Here is a 24,913-nt window from a genome sequence, read left to right on the forward strand (position 1 = left end):
TAATAAAATAATAATAAGTAAAAGTAATCAAATAATAAAAAATAATCTACAGTTATAAAATAATTTCCTAATAAGAATGTTGGTCTCGAAGCGTTCCACACTGATACACAGATAGGCCTACCTCGATTGCATTTCTGGTTTACTTTTTTATTTTCATTCTCACAATTGTATTTATATAGTTCACGGTGTGGGAGCGCTAACCGCGAGCACAATACATTGACAGCCATACATCCTCGACGTTATACACGTGATATTTTATTTTATTCTACGCTGGCGGTGGGATCCTCTCTACGACCCGGAGAGCGATGGTCTTGAGGGCGATGAGCGCCTCGTTGCAGGCCCGCGGGATCTCCGACGGAGGGAGGAGGAAGCCGTATCGCCCTCGGTCCTGGAGCTCGAACGTGAACGAGTACTTGATGCCGAGTTTGTACGCCCAGTCGTCGGAGCCCCCAGGCGCCAGGTCTGCGAGGTATCACGCAACAGATTACGATGGAGTTGCATACGAAATAAAACCGTAATGAATGGAGTAGTAGAATACGTTAAACGAGAAGTGAATGGGGTGGATTGAAATGGAATTTAAGCAAGAGCAAAACACCTTTAAGATTATTCATTGGCATAGATTAATACAATTAAAGTATATTGAAATCAAATGAATTCGAAAGCAATTACATCTTGTTCATGAAAATAAACAAATTATATTTAATAACGACTTGACTCACATATCGTCTCGGCTCCAGCACCGTATTTATAATTGTTGCGGTAGTACCTCTTGATCTTTTGGGCTGCTTCCTTGGCCATTGAAAGCTTTAAAAATAAAAAGAGAACCAAACATGATTGTCCCATCCATCAAGTCACTCGACTGCTGACCAACCTGACACGGTGCGGGTTGCGGTGGCGGGGGAGACCCCGGACAGACCAGCTCGGCGTGGTTCTCGGCCAGGTCCCTGGTGCAGGAGTACGGGAAGAGCAGCATCTGGGAGTAGGAGTGGATGGAGACGTAGAGCGCCACCGTGTCCTTGTGGCGGCGCAGGAAGCTCGCCACGGCGCTGGCCTCCGGCTCCGACTCCGGGAACTCTCCGCAGAAGATCTCCGAGCAGGGGTGGTGCGACGCGCCCTCCGCTGCACGGGGGGGGGGGGGGGGGGGGGGAAGAGGTGGTCAGTCAGTCGGTCACCTCGAGTCTCCTCGGGGGTCAGGAAGGGTAAGTACATCTGAATAGCTAAGTACGCCGCAATGTATAATGGGCAATTTGCTCAGTTTCTTAATTTAATATGTATATTTTTAATCACTTTTATTGTGGTGTTCTCTGCAATGCAATGCATAATGTGCAATTTTTTAAGTTTTATATTTTTTATTATTACTATTTATTGTGCTGCTCTCTCTCTCTCTCGATCTCTGTCTCTCTTTGTATTAATACTATGAACTTGACTTGGGAAGCCTTGCACGAGAAATCCTATGTGTTTAGACTGTCTGGTTTATGCACAAATGGCGAATAAAAAACCTTTGACCTTTGACCTTTGCCGTGAAGGTCTGGGTCTCTGGGTTTTACTATTTTCTCAGCAGCCTGGAGACCGGTGTCACGTCTTAGCTGACCTAGGGAGCTCTCCCTTTGACCCCCCCCCCCCGGGAGAAGTTCGACCCCGACTTGGTTCCCAGAGGACAAGGTGATGAGCAGCAACGTCACTGTGACGAACACAATTTCCTGCTCGTTATAGTCTCCTTTTAAATTTTTTTTGCACGACAGGGGCGGTAGCTTTCCATACAACGCCTCATTGGTCCTGCCGTGTGATTTTGAGAATCTTCCGGAGCATACGTGTTTAGCGTCCGTCGAGCGGTGATGGGCGATGAGAAGCCGAGTCAAGTCTGAGCCGTTTTTTGTTTGTGTGGCCCTCGGTTAGATGGACGGCCTCAAAGGGATTCAACGGCCGTGTTTGATGACCCGTACGATAAGGAGCCCGGGAAAACCGCCTAAGGAGAAACCTCGGGGAGGAACGTGGCGGGAGGGATCCAGGAATGGTATGGCTGAACCGAAGCCAAAGGCTTTGCACAATTGTAACCAGCGTCCGGCACAAGCTTAATTAATTAGTCAATTAGAAAAGGACCAATCGAAAGATGAGGAACCGAGGGAGATGAAATGGCAGACTAACATGTAGCAGCATACACTGTTGTGTCAAACAAAAGCGTTTGAAGCGTCTGAACTCCTTCAGAAACACAAGAGAGAGTACCGGAGGAGTCTGTGTGCGCAGAATGCAACAAGGAGACATACTACACCAGTTGGCATCAAAGTTTCGGTTCAGGTCCACCCCCGCACAACGGCTGTACTCTCTGGTGGAGCGATTCTTCCTCCACATCCGGTCCTGGTGCAGAAAACACACGACAACCAATCAACACACAGAATGGCACCTTTACCATCCCCTGAAAAATCGTTGGAATGACTCTACGGGAGGATAAAATAAGACAACGTTAATTCCGAGAGAGACACTCCTGTCGTTAAAGCTGCTAACATATATAGCTAGAGTAGGCAATTTGGAGAAACCAGCTAGAGTGAGGCAGACCGAGAACCACCTGGAGAAGAACCACAGAACAGGAAATGAAGAAAGAAGGGCTGTCCTGGCCTCAACTGGAGCGGAGGGCCCAAGACAGGAGAGGATGGAGGGGTTTTGTCGATGGCCTATGTTCCTTTGGGAACTTAAAGGCCTAAGTAAGTAAGTAAGTAAGCTAGAGTGAGCTCGATTTTGAAAGTATCCAACTGAACAGGAGTGACGGAGCGAACGATATGAATATGAATACCGTGGTCCATGTGTACTTGTAGCCGTCAGGGTTCATCACTGGTAGAACGTAGACATCCATGTTGTCTAGAATGGTAGCTATGTCCCGGTTTGTTTCGTAAAATGATAGTGACTGTGAGGGCAGAAAACAGCCATAAACAAAAACGACACCATTTAATCTTTTGACTAGTCTGTTTTTGTAAAGACACTATTCTGTAAAATCATTTTTTCCGGGTAACATATTTTATAACCTATGACACACAAACTACTTGCTACACACTATAATACAATAAACAGAATATGATGTAAGTTTAGTCCTGTCAAGCTCTCTAGTAGTGGTGAGGACCTATCAACGTTATTTTGCGCATTATACTCACGTATTGTACAAACCATAAGCAGAAAGCAGGGGCGATCCACTCTCTGGCGTGGATGCCACAGTCCAGCCATATCGCTTTCTTATTCGTGTTTGTGGTTGAAATGGCCGACAACTGAGGAAGATGAGGGGGAGGTAGGTAATAGGTGTTAGTATCAGCCATATTAAGCGGGGTGAATAGAAGGTGTTTATGTCCTTGTTTATGGATGATTGGATCAGTCCACCTTCAGAACGTAGAGGGGTCGCTTCTCAAAGGACGACCCGATCAGAATGACTTTGATGCGGTCGGGGTTCTCCATGGCTGTCTTGTTCAACCAATGATAAATCTGTAGTAAAGAGGGAGATACGGTTCAGTGGTTTGATGGTAATAGTCTGCATACATTTCTAACTATTGATGGAAACAATTCCATACTAACTCCCTTTTGGCAGACAAAAAAAAAAAAACATTTTGGAAGCGTAGGAGCTTTGGAACGTCAGTTATTGTTTTGGTAGTAATGTTTGTTTGTTTAGTAATTCATTGGGACAGCATGTGTCATTTTGAGGAGATATTATTATGATTAAAACAGCCATGGCAATTGACATGGCAAAACGCCATTGCCTTATCCTAGGATAGGATATATTAACATTAATTAAGTATTTTAATGTAATACTATTCTTTTCTCTTTGGTCCCCTCAAAAGGCCAGGGTATCGGCCAACAAAAAAAATCCCATGACGCATTATGATAGACAATTCCTATAGACCGGACTGTCCTTCGGGTTGATGAAAGTGGCAGAGCGTACATCTTCCAGACTGTGATATTTCTCATAGTAGGACATGCCACTTCGCGGGTCGGTGCTGGCGTTCCTAGTCTGCATCTCAATCAGCTCCTTAGTGTTGGCCAACATCACCCTTTAAAACAACATCAACAACAACACGAACCCGCACATTATACCGTTAACCTGTGGGTTAAACGAATAAACGAATAAATTAATGTGTGAAATTTATTTTTTAATCAATATTTTCTTTTGACCCATTTTGGGTCTACATACGTGTGCGTGACGCCGTGCGTCCGGAGCAGCTCCCGGACCGCCTGTGAGCTGTTGCCGGGTACGAAGAGGTGGACCTCGGCCTCTTCCCGGATGAACTCCGGGGCCGCGGGGCTCCAGAGCACCGTCTGTATGAAGAGGCGATATAATGAGGTCTTAATGTAACAATAACTATTAAACATGATCGATTAATACATAATAGAATCGATAACAGAATTACGTATGGTTGCTGGTGTTTATTTGTTTTTTTTTTACCTCGTATTGGGAAGACACATTCTTCACGATGTCCACCTCTGCTTGTGTCTTTGGTGTGATGGAAAACACTTGGTCATCATTACTGACAAAATAAGAATAGCCTACATTTAATTCATTAAAATAAAATAGACGAAGTACGATAATAATAAATCCAGCAATGCGTAAAAATAAATCTCATATATTAGTCACGTTAACTTACTTTAAGCTGCTTGCGACCCAAGACCATTGAGCCAAGACCCCCAAAAACCCCAAGATCAGGAGAAACTGCATGACAACACTAGGCGACCGTATGGTGGCCAGGGTTTAAAGTCAAACTGTGCGAGGACGGCTGTATTGATTTATGTCGGCAGTAATGTTTGTTTGGAGGTTAAACTTCACTTTTTGGAAGGCGAGAGGACACAAATTGGCTTCGGCTGTATTGTTGTTGTTCTATCTGTTGTTAATACATTTCTTACCCCTCAATTTGAATCTTATTTTGTATTTCATATTCACATTGTATATAGTATAAGAAGCTTTATGTCTAGCTTCTAACTGTAAGAGAGAAAAACGAATAATTAATTAATCTGAATAAATGTGGCAGGTATACTGGTTCACCACTAGGGGGAGCCACTTGCAAACAAAACATTTAAGAAAAACCACCAGGGAAGAAAAAAGTTCAAAGTTCATCTGGTTGTGTTGTCATTCTTCAGCTGCCAGTTCCTCCATGGTTGCAAGATGTCTGGCCACGATCAGCTGGCGCTGTGTCTGTGTGAATTCACCAGGTGAGAAACACACTACGCTACACCAAACCAGTCGTTAGGCATCTATAACCCGTTAGTTACACCATGAAGTCCACCTGTTCCGATTGATAAGACGATCATACACTCAGGATGGCGTATTGACTGGGGTGACTCGTCTCGGTCTCCCAAGTTGTAAGGTTCCGGGTTCGATCCCCCCCCATATACGCGGACTACCAATAATGAACAAGCATCCTGGAGCCGTAGTGTGAAGTCGCCTTGGCTTAGAGAGCTTCTGCTAATAGCCTTAATCCTCGCAGGTTGTTGTGGAAACTGCTCCTGCCCCTGGTGCTGTTGACGCTGGTTCTGGTCGCCGTCCTGGTGCTGCTGGTCGCCGGTCTGCGCCTCTGGTTCCAGTCGATCCGCGCGGCGAGGCGCGCCCGGGACGGTCGGCCCACGGTGGCCTTCTTCCACCCTTACTGCCACGCCGGCGGCGGCGGGGAGCGAGTGCTGTGGTGCGCCATCAGGGCGCTACAGAACCGGTGGGATATGGTTCATATGTTCACGTAGAGCTACATTCGCAATCAATGCTATTAATACTTCGTCAGTTGCTTTGCTTTCAAGCTTTCAAATGTTATGCATCCAGCGTTCTCATTGAAAACGATGTGGCAGTAATAACTTGATCTTCTATTAGACAGGATATGCTAGAAGTTTGGTGATGGCTAGGAGTAATGACCTGCCTCTGTATTCGCTGTTCAACCTTTACCTGCTCCTCAATGACCTGTCTCTGTACTGTCTAACCCCTACCTGCTCCTTAATGACCTGTCTCTGTATTCACTTAACGTCTCCGTACCCCGACGCATCTCAAAAAGCCGCCATGACACGTAACACCACCAACTGCCGCAGCTCCATCCTCTAAACCGACCCCCCCCCCCCTGACTCCGCCCCCCACAGGTACCCCGAGGTGAACGTGGTGGTGTACACGGGCGACCTGGAGGTCAGCGGCGCCCAGATCCTGGACGGCGCCCGGCGGCGCTTCAACGTGGCCCTGCCCGGCCCGGTGGAGTTCGTGTTCCTGGCCCACCGCGTGCTGGTGGAGCCCGGCCTGTTCCCCCACTTCACCCTGCTGGGGCAGAGCGTGGGCTCCGTGTTCCTCGGCTGGGACGCCCTCACGCAGTGCGTGCCGGACCTCTACGTGGACTCCATGGGCTACGCCTTCACCCTGCCCCTCTTCCGCTACCTGGGCGGCTGCAGCGTGGCCAGCTACGTGCACTACCCCACCATCAGCACGGACATGCTCTCGGTGGTCAGCGAGAGGAACCCCAGGTACGGAGGAGGAGGAGGAAGCATTTTGTTTTTATTTTTATTTTTCAGTTTGAGGTTTTTTTTTGTTTACGGTGAAGAAGTGGACGCGCACGGGCGACGCGCGCAGATTTGAAAACTGTTCCCACCTTTTTGCTGGATACAAATGTCCACATTTACATTTTACATTTGCATTTACATTTAGGGCATTTAGCAGATGCTTTTATCCAAAGCGACTTACAATAAGTACATTTGTCATAAGAAGTGCAACAATATATCGCTGTCGGTACAGAAAGGATGTTCATAGAACCAAGTGCAAGTACAACGATCGCTAGGCTAACCAATTCCCCGTGTTACAGCCATGATGGCAGCTACTGCAGTTGCTACACAGTTAAGTACTATAATACAATACAACACAACACAATACAGTGTACAATGGTGGCCAGAAGGGGGAGGGTGGCTATGCAGAGTCGAGGCGGCCTCTGAACAGGCGAGTCTTGAGTCCTTTTCGGAAGATAGCGAGCGACTCTGCGGTCCTGAGAGCGGCAGGGACCTCGTTCCACCACCGAGGTCCCAAAACCGAGAAAAGTTGTGACTTTGCTGAACGGCCTTTGCTGGTCCGCTATGCGCTGGGATCTTGTGCGTTTACAGGCACCACATCCCATTTTGTCTCCTTATCGAATACATCTCCTTATCCTACATCGACAGCGTCTTTAGAATGCCCCCTGCTGATGGCGTGTGTTTCCAATCGTGCGGGCACAACACGATAGACAAATTGTGTGCAGAAATGTGCCTGTATGTGTGCGTAAGGAAGTTGGTGCGGCAGGGTTTGGGATATTGTGCATCTGTGAGATCAGTTATGTAACGAAGAAACAAACAAGAAGTCGACTGCCGCGAAAAACGGCCCCACTGAGGTCTCAATCGCCGATTCCATCTTCCGACCTTGACCCCCTTCTCTCACCCCCCCCCCCCCCCCCCCGTGCCTCCCTTCTCTCACCCCCCCCCCCGTGCCTCCCCCTTCTCTCACCCCCCCCCCGTGCCTCCCTTCTCTCACCCCCCCACCCCCCTCCCTTCTCTCTTTCTCCCTCCAGGTTCAATAACGCAGACTACATCTCCAACAACCTGTTCCTGAGCGCCGCCAAGCTGGTCTACTACTGCCTGTTCGCCGTGCTCTACGGCGCCGCCGGCTCCTGCAGCCACGTGGTCATGGTCAACTCCTCCTGGACGCTGGACCACATCCTGGCGCTCTGGCGGGCCCGCGACCGCACCTGCGTGGTGTACCCGCCCTGCCCCGTGGAGCACTTCACGGACATCCCCATCCTGGACCAGGAGGAGGAGGAGGAGGAGGAGGAGGGGGAGGGGGGCGACGGCGGGAAGAGGCGCTACTCCGTGGTGTCGGTCGCGCAGTTCCGCCCGGAGAAGGACCACCGGCTGCAGATCCGGGCGTTCAAGAAGCTGGTGGAGCGGCGGGCGGCGCTGCAGGGGCGGGAGACCCTGCGCCTGGTGCTCATCGGGGGCTGCCGGGACCAGGCGGACCGCGACCGGGTGCTGATGCTGCGCGGGCTGAGCCAGGAGCTGGGCCTCGGGGAGAGGGTGGAGTTCAGGCTCGACGTGCCCTTCGACGAGCTGAAGAGGGAGCTGGCGGCCGCCACCATCGGCCTGCACACCATGTGGAACGAGCACTTTGGGATCGGTGAGGTGGTTTGTTTTTGGAGGGAGGGAGGGGGAGGAGGAGGAGGGGGGGGGGGGGGGGAGAGGAGGGTAGGAGGGGGGAGAGGAGGAGGGGGGGATTTGGGAAGCGTCCTTTCCCCGTTTTGAAAACGTGCAGCTCTCCTTACTTCTCCGTCTGTTCCCTCCCTCTCTACTCCTTCCTCTCCTTCCTCCACTCACTCTCCCCCTCCCTCTACTGCCCCTACCCTACTCCTCCCTTCCAACTCATCCCTCTCCTCTTCTTCCTCCCTCGCCCTCTACTCCTCCCTCCCCCTCTTCTTCCTCCACTCATCCTGTCCTCCCACCCCTCTCCCTCTCTCCCCCTCTCTCTCTCTCCACCCCCTCTCCCTCCTCCCCCTCTCCACCTCCCCCCCCCCCCCTCTCTCCCTCTCTCTCCCCTCCCCTCTCGCCCTCCCTCTCCCCCCCCCTCTCTCTTCCCCCTCCCCCTCCCCCCCTCCCCCTCCAGGCGTGGTGGAGTGCATGGCGGCGGGCACGGTGGTGCTGGCCCACAAGTCGGGCGGCCCCCGGCGGGACATCGTGGTGCCCTTCGAGGGCGGGGCCACGGGCTTCCTGGCGGAGGACGAGGACGGCTACGCCGACGCCATGGACCGCATCCTGCGGCTGCCGGCCGCCGCGCGCACGGAGATCCGGCGGCGGGCGCGCCAGTCGGCCGCGCGCTTCTCCGACCGCGAGTTCGAGAACTGCTTCCTGGCGGCCATGGAGCCCCTGATGAACACGCTGGAGAGATGATGGCCAACGTGTGTGTGTGTGTGTGTGTGTGTGTGTGTGTGTGTGTGTGTGTGTGTGTGTGTGTGTGTGTGTGTGTGTGTGTGTGTGTGTGTGTGTGTGTGTGTGTGTGTGTGTGTGTGTGTGTGTGTGTGTGTGTGTGTGTGCGTGTGTGTGTGTGCGCTATTAGGAGGGAGGTGTGTGTGTGCGCTTAGTCCTATGCCCCCCCGCCCCCACCCCCCCCCCCCAGTGTGAGGGGAGGGTGTTCTTTCTGCCGGTCTGCACGGTTGAAGACCCCCCCCCCCCCCCCCCCACTATAGGCGCACACTCGACACTGAAGCTGGTCTGGGAGCAGCTCAGTGACAGACCACAGGGTCCAGATCGTAGTCTTTATTCTAAGCCGGGCTGAACTCTGTAGCACTCGTAGAGAGTTACTTTTATCCGTCTTCGATGGCATTCGCCCCATCCCGACATGTTTTCCTCCAAGCGCCCTCTGAACGAAGAGCAGCGCAGGTTTGGTTAACGGATCAGGAGAGGATTTGCTGTGAAATAAAAAGTCTGAGGTCTATATGTTAATCCACTCACGGATCAACTGTCGCACCAGTAGAGATCCGTATTGAAATAACATGTTTAGTTTCAAGTTATATTTCAGTAATGCTGTATTTCACATCGAGTGATCGTTCTGTTCTATGAATGTATTCACATTCTTGCTCATTTAGCCATTATCACATCCAGTTAAAAAGCTGAATAAAAACGCTCTTGCTCTTGATGTAAAACTGTAAATGAGATGCTTGTCGGGAACATATCTTGACCACCATCTTGATGAGTGGGGCAGAGTAATTGTTTTATATAAAATGGCCGCTTTAAATCCAAGTATTGCAGTACAAGGACCAGAGTTAACGTTCTACTTGTTAGAATGTGAATATTTTTATATATTGAGTTATTGCAAATAAAGATGCCATGGAAAATGCTATTATTTTCTTGATTTGTTCTGGATTTAAAAAAAATATTGCTTCAGTGTATTTCCTTACAGCAAAAAATTAACTGATTTACATAATGTAATATTATGCATTCAACTTGTGTGTATGCAAACAGATTTTGTGTTTTCTTTGAAATAAGTGAAAGCCAAATAAGAAGTTGATCTAGTATAATTGAGGTTAGGTTCTTAGCCTCAAGAATTGCAGAAGCATCACTGTACTACATCAGCGATGGAAATCTAGGTATTTTGTCAGTGCCCCACATGTCCTCTAGAGGGCGATGCCTCCTATTGTTGGTGAGTTGGGTAGCGGTCAAGTTCGGGTGTGAAAATCATCGTTTTTTAAAAGTGAGGTCTTGCTTGCTATTCAATTGAATTCCCACATTTATTTTTTGTACAGACACATTGTACAGCTTTTTCAGCAAAAAAGCATTTGAGGCCTACGATCGGCCGTATTATAAATACGCTCTATTCTAGGTAGAGTGGCTCTGAGAATCGATTTTGTCATAGCAGTACCCCCCCCCCCCCCCCCCCCCCTAACCAAAGGTTAGAGGAGAGAGACCGAGACAGGGAGGAGCCAATGAAACCAAGTTTTGGGTGAGTCCAAAGGAATATACTATATAAGCGGCCCCGCACAGAGGAGGTATTAAACCCTGTTAGCGCAGTCTGCTGTTGTAACCAAGATGAATTTGTACATCGTGCTTCTAGTCTTGCTGCAGTCCCTGGGATGCTTCTGTAAGTGGCTTACACACACACACACACACGGAAATAGTATACAAGTTGTTGGCTAAATTGCTGTCGTTGGTACAGGTTATGTGTTTGCACTCAGTGTTGCTGGGGTAATAATCGTCTTACTAACTTGGGGAAATTTGTAGAAACCAATCAGAGTTAGGTCAATTTGTAAAAGAATTCCACCTGTCCCCTTCCGGCCTGCCAATGCCAATCCCTATAGTTATTGGAATAGCACACAGGCTTCAGCAAAGAGGCAGCGTCTGCCTTTGTGCAGGTAGACAGACAGGTAGGCCTGTGACGGCAACAGATTTTTAATGTTTTTTTGTCTGACCATTTGGATTTATTGATTGCTGTCTGGATGTCGAGAGAATTTCGAAAAATTCGATAAAAAATGTTTCCCCGATTAACACGCAGGCTTTAATGTGACAAAAAGGTTTCCCCGATAAACACGCTGGCCTTAATGTGACAAAAAGGTTTCTCGATAACCACGCATACCCCCGCTTTAATGTTTCTGATTTCCTCAGCAATGATAGTTGCCGTCCTTTTGAAATGGTGAAATTCCAGAACTAACACAAAGGAAACTGCAACAACGAATGCTGATATTCAAATGAAACCCTTACAAAGTGACACGCATTTAAAGTAGTCTGTATACAATGTATATCGCTATTAGGTGTGCCCTATCGCGTCACATTGGACCTCTCTGCTGCCCCCTACAGGTGTCCCGGGACCCAACGTGGCGCCCATGGCGGAGAAGGCTCTGGAAGCCTCAATGGTTGAGTTTAACACACGGCACGCGGTCGCTCACCTTCACCGGGCGACCAAGGCCTCCGTTAAGAGGGTGAGGACGGACGAGGACGTACCGACGACATCCGGAACATTCACCGTTCTCTTGATATTCCGAAACGTCAAATAAGATCGGGAAAAACATATTTTTTTTTTTTTTTTTGGCCAAATCCTTTTATAATTTTCCATTTATTTTTTTATGCATTTGACCAAAACATTATGTTATATATAAAGCGATCATTATGTATCAGAAGTTCTGTAACTGAACAGCACAGCCTATTCATCTATTCTTTATAAATGTATGTCACCACACAGGCCTGTAGGCCTATATCACACCTAATCAAAGTGAATAAATTGTTCATATTCAGATCATTTTTTATTCCACTTGACATTTCCCTGGAAGAATTCTAAATCATATATATTATATTTAAAGAAAATCGAAATCTCTTCCCCCACAACTGCACTATAGTGTGATTCTGTCTTCTACCGTCTCATCATGCGTGATATTGTATCGGTTTATGCGTCCGGATTTCTATGGGCTGTGAATCCAAAGCCAAACACCCAGAAACTGACGCTAAAGATCCCCTCTCTATCTCCTCTTTACCTCCCAGGTCATCCCCGTCGGTCTCGAGACCTTCGACCTGCTGATGAAGTTTGAAACCAAGCAGACGCAGTGTCCCAAGAACTCGGGGGAGGACGCCAAGACCTGCGCCTTTGCGACCAGCCTGTTCACGGTGAGCAGGCTGTGTTTGCCTTCTATCCCCTCCTTGTCCCCGCTGATTGATCATGAACGGAATAGTTCGGTCTTCTATCAAATCTGGCAAAGTGCGGAGCGAGTTATCCACCTTTGACATCGTGTCAATTAATTATTCAAAAGAAGTATTAGAGCGAGAGAGCGAGAGTTTAGAACAACAATAAAAACAAAATATAATTGGATTACCAATACATTTTATTTAGATCTACTTTTGTATTAATGCCCCCAACCCACCCCGATTAATTATTTGAGGGAATTTTTCGCCAAAATCTCTTTGGACAACATTGAGCTTTAGATACAGTTTGATATCTATGTAACCAAGATTAGATTTATGCCAGAGTGGAAAATTTGTCACGCTTGTCAAAATCGCATTTTAAGTTTATTTGCTGTCTGTCATACCAGATAGTGCAGCTTTAAACAAAGGTCTCCAGGTTCATAGAGCCTTGTGAGGGCATGTCGCGTGCAGTCTGGGTTGAGTAACGTGTTGACAGACTCCCGCCTAGCGTTTACACTGGCACGGATCCCTGGTCCAGCAGGGGCATAGAGTTTGTGTACTGACCTTCGTCAGAGGGAATGCGATGGACCATGGACGGCGCGTTCTTAGTCGCTTAGTAATTCAACAGTTAGAAAAAAAGGAAAATACTGTAAAAATCCAAAGTTAAAGTCACATTTCTGCTGCAGCTGTACCCCATTCAAAATAATATCTGAACTAGAAAGTCTCTAAAGGATTAAATTCGCACATCAAGAAGTAATTTCATCGTTAACTGTAGTTAAAACTTCCACTAGAGGGCGCTAACGGGGATGACTTAGATTTAAAAGACTCAGAACCAAGCGTAGGCCTACATAAGCGGTTCTCATCGTAGCCATCACACCAATCAGGCTAAATACCGTTTCTACTAAGTTCATCATTATCGTTCTCTCTTCTCTTCTTCTCCAGCCGAAGTCTGAGTGCTCCAGCCGCGTGCGCGTCACCGCCACCCGCACCCAGGTGGTCACGATGAACTGCGCTCGGGACCAGAGCAGCTCCAGCTCCGAGTCCAGCGAGGAGGTGAGAAAAGACTAAAGAGAACGACAGAGCGAGTTTAGAACAATAAAAACAAAATATAATTGGGTTAGCAATTATAAAAAAAAATTATATCCACTTTTATAAAAAATAAATAAAAATAATAATACATACAATTTCAGGGAATATGTATACCAATAATCTCTTATGTCATGTAAAGGTCATAGGCTGGTATTTTGGTATTGCCTAAATGTCCTTCTGCATTCAGCTTTCTAGGACAGAATACGGTAATTTACTAAGATTGAAAAAGATTCGTTTTTATAGAGCTGTTGTTGAAACTTTCTACCTCACATTATATTTGCAACTTTAACAAACCGTGACGCGTTGACTTGTCCTTCCCTAGGTGTTCTCTCGGGGGCGCCAACAGTACGTCATCCCAGGGTTGAGCCAAGGTAAGCCCATTCATCCACGAGTCGGAATTATGTTTGGCGCGCCTTCCTGAATCCCCGTGTTTGTTTCGGTAACAACGAACCCGTGAACCTTTACAGTTTGACGGGACCCACCTACCCTGCCTCTCCTTCAGCACCTGGTCTTCCTACTACTCGGCCCAGCCACCAGGGAGAGGTCCATCCTAGAGGAGACGGCTTCAACAACAACCAGTATCTAGAATAGGAATCAAACTATCTGGACCTGGGATGAGCGGAGGATTTCGGTTTTTGCGTCACCGTTAAACCGTTACCTCATAATAAAAAATGTAAAAACATTTGAATGGGGTTTTTCTTCTTCACTAGTAGGATATCGAGTATGTTTTTGGTGGAAACATGGCTCTTGAATCATTATCTGAAACAAAGTAGATATTTGTAATGGCACCATACGTAATGTGACTTTACCCACAAACTGAAAACCTGGAGCTATAACCCAGCATTATTCAGGCCTATACCAACTTTGACTGAAATATGAAAGAACAGGTCTAGATTCAAATGCTTCGGGAGCAGCGTTTGAATAACAAGGGTTCAACTTAAAGGGGGTGATATCATGACACAAGGTGTGATTAGCCATTACAAACAGTCTGAAAACCTGCCCTTCCCGGTGCATTAGCGACGTCACAAGGGGCTGTGTCCTTGTATGCTGGATAGATCAGTCTACCAGCCTACCCAGTGGACTGTAGCAAATGTTGCTACAGTCTATATCTAAGTGGACACTCCCACCTGTGATCTCACTAAAACAAAGGAAAAGGCGGCCGACCTTCCAACGGCTTGTAATGGCTTATAACACTCACACCTGGTTGCATAATATAACCTCAAACCTATACAAAGGCCTATGTACTATGTAGTGGTAATATATGCAAGCAAAGAAAGAGAAAATACACAAAGCACGACTCGGGAGACGCGTCAAGGTCTTGTTGGAACATTTATATTTGTGATTTCTGCAGTTTATATGCAAGAGGACACGTTTATAGCAATCTTTGCAAATCTCCACACACTTATCCGCTTTAACTAGGGCCCTCTAATCCCGCCTCAGCACATCAATAACTTACATACTGTACTGTCGCCAACGCACCTGTACATGACAATGATATTCAAGTTATATGAAAAAGATATACAAGCCGCCGGAGGAGGGCAAAGTATGCACGGAGGGAAGAATCGCGACGACGGGGTAGCATGTAGAGCGAGGTCTAGCACAGTGGTCCATCGTATTCCAACTCCCTCCATTAAATATCCTCCTTCAAACCAAGCAGATTATAACCGTATGCATGTGTTTCATCCTAAACGATGGCGTCGAAGTGGCCCCCTACACAAAGCGGGCGTCACACCAGTTTTTGAAGATAGGTTTCCAACACTCTCCATGGTCGTTTTCAATCAATGCCTGAATCGGCGTTGATATAACAGTATTTACCTAAACGTTTTAATGTCGTCTGAAATGTGCGGGAACAAGGCATTGGTCGGAAGGGAAAACATCGATAGAGCCCAGAAACCCCACGCCGTCACGTTTAGTCAAATCGCGTGTTTAAAAGACTCTATGGCACCATGGAAATATAGGATATGAAGAGATTCAACTGATAAACGTCTTCAATGTCGGCACACACTCTAAATCAACAGCTCCAAACCCTTCGAGCTGTTGTTATTTCTATTAACGTCTGTATTCTTCATCTTCTATCGGACTCCTGTCCCGGGAGAACGTGACTTCTGCGTGTGTGCGTGTGTGCGTCTGTATGTGCGCGAGTGTTGTAGGGTGTGTAGCATGTACAGTCTACTTCCGGTCATTGGCCAATTGGAAGAGAGCAGCAGCTGGAACTGTACAATACAAACCCCCCAACGCATGCGAGTCTCGACATCGACCAACCCACACACACACACATACCCCCCCTCTCACACACACTACTTAAACAGCCCCTCCTGCCCTACCCAGCCACATTTAAAAGTCCATAGTAAGCTACACTTCATGTTTGCATTAAATTAAGTAAAACAAAGCACTTGTCTTCTTTTCAGAGTTTCTTCTTCGTATTTTTCCTCCTTCTTCTTTCCGGTTTCCAGAGTCCAGACTCTGCTGAGACGGTGGAAGAAACTTGATTTGTTTTTTATGTTGCGTCGAAATGGCAGTTTCTTCACAAATATAAGGCTTCCTTCCGATTTTGCATTGCCACGTGGTAGAGAGACAGTCAATGTACAAAAGTCCACCTCTCAGTACATTCTTTAACACCCAAACATCCCCCCCCCCCCCCCCTCTCTCTCCATCCTTCCATTGTTACACTCTATCTAAAGACATGATTATATAAAAGAAAACGAGATCTTTCTCATTGATCAAATTAAATAAATTCATAGAAAAGCAAAAAAAAGAAGCAAATTCAACCCCTTCTCCACGGAGACGTTTGGCTAACATTACACAGGAAAAAACGGGGACACACGCGCGCGCACACACACAGGCACACAGGCAGACAGGCACACACACACACACACACACACACACACACACACACACACACACACACACACACACACACACACACACACACACACACACACACACACAGTCTCTCTCTCTCTCTCTCTCTCTCTCTCTCTCTCTCTCTCGCTCTCACTCTCTCTGGGACAACGCACAGACAGAAGAGCTTAAAGTTAGCGTGTTTCATACAGCTGGTCCATGCAGCATTCCAGCGGATTCAAATCCGGGTTTTTCTGTGTTCAAAACGCGGGATGGAGCGGGGATTGGCTCAGTCCGGGATCGGAGACAAAAGCACACCAACGACCATATCGGCAAGTCCACATTCAAGACAAAGTTCTCGTTTGAATCTGATCGGAAAACTCCAGCACACGGGGAAGCGGTTTGTCGCACGCGGGACGTGTTTTTTTCCATCTGTCCGTTTGTCCGGAACTTTCTTCTTCTTTTATTAAAAAAAAACAGTCCAATCAGAGTCAAACAAATGAAATGACCTGCGAAACTTAAACGTACGATCGTGGTTTGGCTTAGTACACACACACACACACACACACATACACACGCACACACACACGCACACAATCCCAAAACGATGACAGGATGGAAGTTTCAGGTCTCCCCTGTTTGTCGCCCTGTCCCTCAGTCCGGCCGTCTTCAGTCCGTGCGTCCGTGCGTCCGTCCGTCCCCGCTTCCCTCTGTAAGCGTCTCAACACTCTCCCGTGAGCTTGGTGGCGTCCCCTCTCTTGGGCGGCGTAGGCGCCGGCCCCCGCCTCAGCGTTGCATAGCCTGAGATGTTCCCCGACAGGTAGCCGCCGCCGCCGTTAGCCCCGCCCCCGTTCCCGTTCTTGCCGCCGTCCGACAGCAGCTCGGGCGGCGGCGGCGGGAGCGCCATGTCGTCGGCCGCGCCCTCCCCCCCCGCCGCGGCGTCCATCTTGCCCGAGAGGCGGGCCCCGGGCCCCGACGACAGCGAGCCCTGGCGGCCCGTCGACTTGCGCTTCAGCGTGCGGTGCAGGTCGTCCAGGAAGTTCCCGCCCTTTGGCGACGTCGGCGGCGGCGGGTTGGCGCCGGGCGACAGCGGGGCGGGCGCGGCCCCGGGCTCGGGCGTGGCGTTGCCGCGGCGCCCCAGCGTGGGGGGCGGGGTCTTCCGCAGCGAGGCCTTGCCCCAGGGGGCGCTGTGGGCCGGCGGGGGCACGGGAGGGGGCGGGCAGGGCGGGGCCTGGGGCTGGGGGTTGACCACCGCCACCCGGGGCGGCCCGCCGGGCGGGGGGGGCGGCGGGGGCGGGGGGGGAGGGGGCGGGAACAGGTCGCCGGAGGGCGGAGGGGGCGGGGGGAAGCAGCCGTAGTCGTGCGGCGGCGAGGGGAAGTCGGCGCCGCCCGTCTGCCGGGTCGGCCCCGCCCTGCTCTGGAGGTGAGACAGGTTGAGCTTCCCCGGCTTGGGGGGGGCCGGGGGGCCGGCGGGGGGGTCCTTGGAGGGGGACCGGGTGGAGGAGGAGGAGGAGGAGGGGGACCGGGTGGAGGAGGAGGAGGAGGCGGGAGAGGGGGTGGAGGAGGAGGAGGAGGAGGCGGAGCCGTTGAACTTGCGCAGCAGGTTCCTCCGGGACTCCTGGTAGGCGTCGCACGACTCGGCCGTCACGCTCGAGTTCCTCTGCGGCGTGGGCGGAGCCTTCTTCCCGAAGGGGGAGGAGCCAGCGGCCCCCGGCGGGAGCGGGGGCGGGGGCGGGGCGGGGCCGGAGGCGGGGCAGGCGGGGGGTCCAGGAGGGGGGGGAGGAGGGGGAGGATGAGGGGCGGGGAACGCGGACGGCGCGCTCTCGGGGGGAGGGGGAGGGGGGAACTCATGGCCGCCGCCGCCGCCGCCGCCGCCGCCGCCGCCCGGCTGCCATCTTGGCTTGGCCTTCACCGCCGGCGGGGAGAGGGGCGGGGCCTTGAGGCTCTCCGCATGATTGGCCGTCAGGGAAGAAGAGGAGGAGGAGGAGTGGGAGGAGCCGGGGAACTGGCTGGCGAGCTGCCTGACCGAGGAGGAAGAGGAGGAGGAGGAAGAGGAGGAGGAGGAGGAGGGGGGGGGCTTGGAGAGGCTGTGCTGCTTGGGGAGGGTGGGGGGCCGGTTGTCGGGGGGGAGGTGGGCCGCCTGCAGGCTGAACTGCTTCCTCAGGGCCGAGGAGGGGGGAGGGGGCGGGGGAGGAGGGGGGGGAGGCGGAGGGGGAGGGGCCGGGGCGTCCAGGGCCGAGGGGGGCGGGGGGAAGGGGGAGACGGGGGAGACGGGCTTGTGGGCCGTGGCGGGCGGCGGGGGGAGGAACCCGCCGGGGCCGTAGGCCTTGGGGCCCTTGGGGGGGGCGGGGGGGGGAGGGGCGGGGAAGCGGAGGGGGGGCGGGGCCGGGAAGCCGCCGAGGTGCTGCTGGGCGGGCGGCGGGGGAGGGGGAGGGGGGGGGCGGCGGCGGGGGAGGGGGAGGAGGGGGCGGGGCCGGCGCCGGGGGGAGGGACTCCTCCAGCGACAGGAGGTCCCGCGGCGGGCTGGGGAAGCGCTCCTTCAGGGCCTGCTTGAGGCCCCCCCCGTAGGAGGAGGAGGAGGAGGAGGGGGGGGGCGGCCCGGGGCCCGGGGGGGGAGGGGGAGGGGGAGGAGGGGGAGGGGGGGGCGGGGGGAAGGCGGAGGCCGCCCCCGTGGGGCTGGAGGGGCCCGGCTTCAGCGTCGCCATGGCCGAGCCGGGGGCCGGCAGGCAGGGAGGGGGGGGCGGGGGGGGAGGAGGGGGCGGGGGGTTGTTCCCCGCCGCCGCCGCGACGTGATTGGCCGGGGGAGGGGGCGGCGCCGGCGCCGGCTGGGTCAGGGGAGGCAGGTGATTGGCCGTCTTCCCGGCGGCGGCGGCGTTGTTGCGGTTCTGCAGGCGGGTGATGGTGCTGAACTTGTACATGAGCGGCGCCTTGGACTGGTGCGACACCGCCTGCACGGGGGGCAGGGGCGGCGGCGGGGGAGGGGGAGGGGGCGGCGGCGGTGGCGGGGCGGCGGCGGCGGCGGCGGTGCCGGTGCCGGCACCGCCGGCGTAGCTGCGCGCCTGCGCCTGCTGCAGCAGCCGCTGGTGCTCCTCCAGCTGCTGCTGCTGCTGCCACTGCTGCCACTGCTGCTGCTCCGTCTGCGGCTGGGGGGGCTCCACCTGCGGCTCCACCTGCTGCTCCACCTGCTGCTGCTGCAGCTGCTGCTGCTGCTTCTGCAGCTGTTGCTGCTGCGCCAGCTGCAGCTGCTGGTGGAGCTGCTGCTCCACCTGCTGCTGCTGCTGCTGCTGCAGCTGCTGCTGCTGCTGCTGCTGCTGCTGCTGCTGCTGCTTCTGCAGCTGTTGCTGCTGCGCCAGCTGCAGCTGCTGGTGAAGCTGCTGCTGCAGCTGTTGCTGCTGCTGTTGATGCAGCCTTTGCTGCAGCTGCTGTGGTGTTGGATGATGCTGCGGCTGCAGATGTTGTGGTTGTTGCTGCTGCAGATGTTGTGGTGGTTGCTGCTGCAGATGTTGCGGTGGATGCTGCTGCAGATGTTGTGGTTGCTGCTGCTGCAGATGTTGTGGTGGTTGCTGTTGCTGCAGATGTTGTGGTGGTTGCTGTTGCTGCAGATGTTGTGGTGGTTGCTGCTGCTGCAGATGTTGTGGTGGTTGCTGCTGCTGCAGATGTGGTTGCTGCTGCTGCAGATGTTGTTGTTGTGGTTGATGATGATTCTGCTGCAGCTGTGGTGGCGGCTGATCCTGCCGCAGATGCTGCTGCGGCGGCGGTTGATGCTGTTGCGGTGGCGGTTGATGTTGTTGCGGCGGTTGGGGCTTTGGTTGATGCTGCTGCTGCAGATTGGGTGGTGGCTGCTGCTGCTGCTGCTGCTGGGTTGGGGGTGGGGTTTGATGCTGCTGGGATGGGGGTGGGGTTGGGGGTTGATGCTGCTGCTGCTGCAGATGGGGCGAGTCCGGGGGAGGCAGCTGGCCGTTGAGCTGCTGGGGGCCCGGAGGCAGGCCGGGGGGCTGCGGGGAGGCGGGGGCGGGGGCCGGCTGGTCCACTGAGTGTTGGCTGTGGTGGCGATGGGGCAGGGTGCCGCCCCTGGTCGAGTCCATCCGCATCTGGGGGGGGGAGAGAGGGTTCATGGAACGATCACGAAGGAGGGGGAGGTCGGAGAAGGTTGAGAAAAAGCAAGATGGTGGACGACCGGTCAAAAGACCGGACGCTTTCCGAAAGCTAAAAGCACAAAAATGGGCGAAAACGGTTCTGAGAAGGAAGTTCGAAGCGGTACTAATAAATCATAATATCCGAAGAATGATCGGAAGAATAAGACGGGAAAGAGGGAGAGAGGGTTCTTCCCGCTTTATGAAATAATTAGTTGGAGTTCAAAAAAGGTCAAAGAAGTAAAAAAAAGCAAGATAGTTTAAACCAAGTGTCAAGACTCGACTCTCGCAGTAACGATATTAATAATAATAAGTCCGTTTTTTTGAGCGCTTTTCTAAATACTCAAAGACGCTTTACAAATAGGAAAGGAATACATACAGACAGTACAGACATTCAAACAAAAGGGAAAAAAATAAACAACACCACAACAATAGGCGACACATTAAGAGAGCGGAAGAGAGTGGAAGATGGCGGAGGATGATTGGTCAAATGTATTCCGAAGAATAATCCGAAGAATTATCCGAAAAAAGCGAATGACGGAAAATAACTGAGCGGAAGGGGCGTGGTACCTTAGTGCTCTCCTCCATCTGAGTGCCCCTCTTCCAGGCCTCGGAGAAGATGGAGCTGACCACACTCTGGGAGCGGCCGTGGGCGGAGCCTGTGTCCACGCCGCTGTCTGATTGGCCCGAGTGGTTGGACTGAGTGTCAGCTGCAGAACGAGGAAGGAGGAGTTATAACACGAGGTCAAAAGACACGGCGATGGAGGAGGGAGGAGGGGGCAAGAGGAATAGGAGGATGAGAAGGATGAAGGAGGATGAGGAAGAGTGTTTTAGACCATGATCAGAGCCTTGATAGATACTCGTTAATGCAATTCACTTACATTTACATTTAGGGCACTTTAAGACGCTTTTAATTTAATAATTTTTTCTTTTTTTGTCACTGCAACCTTTGTTCGCTTCACGCAGGCCCTAGAAAATATGCAGATATGTTTTTCTGAGAGAGACAAAGCTCTCTAGAAGCATAAGCAACACTATAAACAACGTGTTAAGTAAGCCATAATGATAACCTAGTTATGTTACCACTTCAAATTACATTTGTCATCTCAATATTCATGTCAAACTTTATATTGGCAAATAAATCATTGTTTTATCAGGAAATGATCCTTAAAATATATAATATAAATAAACTATATATATATTTATAACAATTTACATTTATATAGGCAAATAAACCTGTATTTTCCTGGAATAAACCTAAAAAAAATATATACATAACATTACAAAAATACATGTAAATAGAAACTACAAAATAAAAATATATATACATTCTTTCACCCCCCAAATAGTTCCTCCACCAGGTGGCGCTGTAGCCCTTCAGCACCACCACTCCCCTCGGGCAAGTCTAAATGTGATTGGTTATTCAATCCGATATGGACGATGACAAAGCAGCGACTAGTCAATCGGCAGGATGTGATGTGTGTAGAATCAATGAAGCACAAATTACAAACTACCTGAACTTAAAATCGATAACGTGCCGAGGCCAAAGTACTTCAAATCAGACCGACGTTTAAATCAATGCGGTTGATAATGTTGAATTAGAGGCTTATGGATTTCAGTGCGCTATCCCTTTTATTGATGACTAGCCTATCGTTTCCCTGTTGCGATTGCCTATTCGCCAGGTAATCAAACAATTGCATAACCTCACCCGCTCGCTTTCATAAACATAACACATCATTGATGAGGAAAATTCGAACTCGTATAATGTTTCTGAATTGTTTGAGTTTTCTCTTTTCAGTTATTCTAGATTAACCGCCATTTTGGTGAGTTTATGGCTGCGTTCCAAATCACATACTTCTTTCTATTTGTAGCACATACTGCAGCTAGCCCTACAAAGTAACTACTGTCGCACACAGTATGCGTACAATTGGAACATACTACAGGTGAATTCCCAAAGGTCAGCACAGCTGCAGTGCCGCCCGTCAACGTTCACAGGCTCAGTTGCTCTATCTTCTCTTCTGCTGCAAAGCATTGTGGGGCAGAATCACCCAAAAAAGCATTCTGGCTTGCGTACTGCGAAGTTCAACCGGATGTAGTCCAACATCCTGGTATTTATGGTTCAACATACTGCCTTTTCCGTACTATGTATTTGGACATGCTGAATCGATTCTGGCCTACTAATTAGTCTGGTAGTTATGGGGTATTGGAGCGGAGGGCATGGGGTCGTGAAGGTCAAAGGTCAAAGGTCAACTGACCGGGTATGCTGGCAGAGCTGGAGCCCGACCGCATGGAGGAGGTGGAAAGGGAGGACCAATCGTACGCCGCCTCCGTCCGCTTCATGGCCTCCTGGTAGTTCACGTACAGCTGCTTGCCGTACTACACACACACACACACACACACACACACACACACACACACACACACACACACACACACACACACACACACACACACACACACACACACACACACACACACACACACACACAATAAGTCAAAAAGTTCCATTCCAGAAACTTGCAAACCTCTCGGTTGCAACGGTACAACTGCTGAAATTATTTTGAACATGTTTTTTTTTTTTCCACTGAAACTTCCATCCCCTGCTTCCTGGTGTTTCGGATCAGGAGGTGTGCCATTTTCGAGTCGTTACCTTGGCGATACGAATGCCGTTCACCCATTGGTGCAGAGTCCTGACATCATCGCAGCACAGGTACTTGATGTACTGGGACTTCTTCTGGATCTGAGGGTGCTGTGGTCGTGGTGGTAGAGGGGACAAAATCAAGAATCAGTTCACATTCCTTCCCAATGCTGCCTTGTGCTGTCAAAATCTCAGACACTACAAGGGAACTCTCTGCCTCGTGTAGCTGCTAATGTTGCTGCTAACGTAGCTGCTAACGTAGCTGCTAACGTAGCTGCTAACGTAGCTGCTAACGTTGCTGCTAACCTAGCTGCTAACCTAGCTGCTAACGTAGCTGCTAACGTAGCTGCTAACGTTGCTGCTAACGTAGCTGCTAACGTAGCTGCTAACGTAGCTGCTAACGCTGCTAACGTAGCTGCTAACATAGCTTCTAATGTAGCTGCTAACGTAGCTGCTAACGTAGCTCAGGATGAAGCTATATCAACAAGAAGGTTGCGCAGAAATCTGGAAGCCGGCTTGAGGTTGTAGCGTAAAAGGGGTCTCTGTCTGGGAATGATTGGACACCATGGTGGCATGTGGCTCAGGGGGTAGAGCCGGTCGGCTGGTGACCGGAAGGTTGCTGGTTCGATCCCCGGCTCCTCCTAGCTGAGTGTCAAGGTGTCCCTGAGCGAGGCACCTCACCCGGACTGCTCCTGACGAGCTGGCTGACACCCTCATCGGTGTGTGAATGTGTGTATGAAAGGGTGAATGTTAGGCGATATTGTAAGGCGCTTTGAGTGGCCACTGGTTTGAATAGCGCTCTATAAATGCAGTCCATTTATGAAGAACGGTCAGCTCAAAAAGCAGAACGCAGACAGTACAGCTTGGATTATTTACAGTTTGGGTTCATTTCTTCCCAGTCTTCATTCAATATCGGCGGGGCTACTGCGATGTTTAGTAGTAAAAGCATTTTGGCCTCATTATGGCTCCAAGTCGACGCAACGCAAGGGGGTTTACGGACCCCTTACACCCTTGCGGACCCTCCTTATGTCCACCACATGGCCTGACGGGCACTTCCGAAAAAGTGTAACCTTGCGTCAAGGCGACGCAGCAGCGAGGGCTGTGATTGGTCCGCTCACTACAACCCGTCGCGGAACCGAAACAGGTTCACGACTGCGCCGAAGCGACTGCGTGGTCGTTGCGTCGCGTCGACGTTGGAGCCGTAATCACCCCTTTGGTCCCCTCGGTGGGGTCAAAGGTCAGGACTCGTAGTTCGACCCTGCACACACCAAAACAGAACGCCATGGTTGAGCCGTTGCTGCTCCGTACCTTGAGAGCCAGGCAGTAGTCGGTGGGGGCCTTGTACTTGCTGCGGTAGTCCTGGCCGTAGTAGACGTTGACGTGGTCCAACTGGAGGAAGCAGACCAGGTCTCTGGAGGCCTGCGGGGGGCAGCAGAGAGCAGGGTGGGGGGAGGTGCCGCAAGGGACAGAGAAAGAGAGAAAGAGAGAGAAAGAGTGTAGGCGTAGTTAAGTGGCTGTTGTGGATGTTTGATATCATTTTTATTTGTTGTGTTTTTTTTGGTGTTATAGTTTCCGCATCATTTTAGATTCTTGTCGTTAATCGTTTTTGCCGTTGTAGTTGTTTGTCATCGATTGAGTCTTTAAGTTTATCATTTTTACCGTTGCAGTTTATTGTGTTGACTGTTATAGGTTTTTGTGGGTGTTTTGACTGTTGTTTGCCTGAAGGTTTACCCCTACTATTACGTTGACATTTTCCTGATTCCGATTTTAATAAGTTGCTTGCAATGTAGGCAGTGCTAGCCTGAGCAGGTAACCAGGTAGGTGAGAAGAGGGATGCTAGGCTAGGCGGGTAGCATCAGTCACGTAGCATAAGATGAAACACCCTAGAGAGTTAATGTTTGCACAGAGCCGTGCAGGCGAGCGGCATGACCGATCTCTAAACAGGAAATGACACGTAACTGCTCGAGTCGTTGTGGTCGGATGCAAAAATCGGTTTACTTTCTCACCCCGAGTTTCGCTTTGCGTGTCGTGTTCTCAGTGCTTACAGGCGTTTTTTGTCAACGTTGTGGACCAAGGACAAAATAGAAACAGTTGAACGAAA

General features: G+C 51.0%; 4 protein-coding genes across 4 annotated transcripts; 2 read left to right on the top strand and 2 right to left on the bottom strand.

The window, feature by feature from the left end:
- Nucleotides 1–131: 131 nt before the first annotated feature.
- On the bottom strand, nt 132–4,776 carry cpb2 (carboxypeptidase B2 (plasma)). The gene is made up of 11 exons (XM_060049252.1): nt 4,620–4,776; nt 4,421–4,502; nt 4,169–4,293; nt 3,920–4,028; nt 3,364–3,465; nt 3,144–3,254; nt 2,789–2,899; nt 2,265–2,355; nt 917–1,119; nt 720–804; nt 132–462 (listed from the first exon to the last, which is right to left on the bottom strand). Exons 1-11 carry the CDS (start codon nt 4,688–4,690, stop codon nt 266–268), a joined length of 1,287 nt encoding a protein of 428 aa, XP_059905235.1. The 5' UTR covers nt 4,691–4,776; the 3' UTR covers nt 132–265.
- A 273-nt stretch (nt 4,777–5,049) lies between these two features.
- LOC132455386 (GDP-Man:Man(3)GlcNAc(2)-PP-Dol alpha-1,2-mannosyltransferase-like) lies at nt 5,050–9,843 on the top strand. Its single transcript, XM_060049239.1, has 5 exons — nt 5,050–5,181; nt 5,457–5,678; nt 6,091–6,462; nt 7,530–8,131; nt 8,615–9,843. Exons 1-5 carry the CDS (start codon nt 5,135–5,137, stop codon nt 8,896–8,898), a joined length of 1,527 nt encoding a protein of 508 aa, XP_059905222.1. The 5' UTR covers nt 5,050–5,134; the 3' UTR covers nt 8,899–9,843.
- A 584-nt stretch (nt 9,844–10,427) lies between these two features.
- On the top strand, nt 10,428–13,885 carry spp2 (secreted phosphoprotein 2). The gene is made up of 6 exons (XM_060049304.1): nt 10,428–10,585; nt 11,299–11,420; nt 11,977–12,099; nt 13,057–13,167; nt 13,526–13,574; nt 13,671–13,885. The coding sequence occupies exons 1-6, from the start codon at nt 10,534–10,536 to the stop codon at nt 13,673–13,675; spliced, it is 462 nt and encodes a 153-aa protein (XP_059905287.1). The 5' UTR covers nt 10,428–10,533; the 3' UTR covers nt 13,676–13,885.
- A 634-nt stretch (nt 13,886–14,519) lies between these two features.
- raph1b (Ras association (RalGDS/AF-6) and pleckstrin homology domains 1b) lies at nt 14,520–24,318 on the bottom strand (the record flags this gene model as incomplete). Its single annotated transcript, XM_060049365.1, is given in 6 exon segments — nt 14,520–18,223; nt 18,225–20,135; nt 20,748–20,887; nt 22,430–22,550; nt 22,825–22,923; nt 24,121–24,318. Coding segments are annotated over 6 exon segments (3,927 nt in total), but the record flags the coding sequence as incomplete, so codon positions are not given.
- Nucleotides 24,319–24,913: the final 595 nt, after the last annotated feature.

Source organism: Gadus macrocephalus, chromosome 4 (genome assembly GCF_031168955.1).
Source record: "Gadus macrocephalus chromosome 4, ASM3116895v1".
NCBI classification, from domain to species: domain Eukaryota; kingdom Metazoa; phylum Chordata; class Actinopteri; order Gadiformes; family Gadidae; genus Gadus; species Gadus macrocephalus.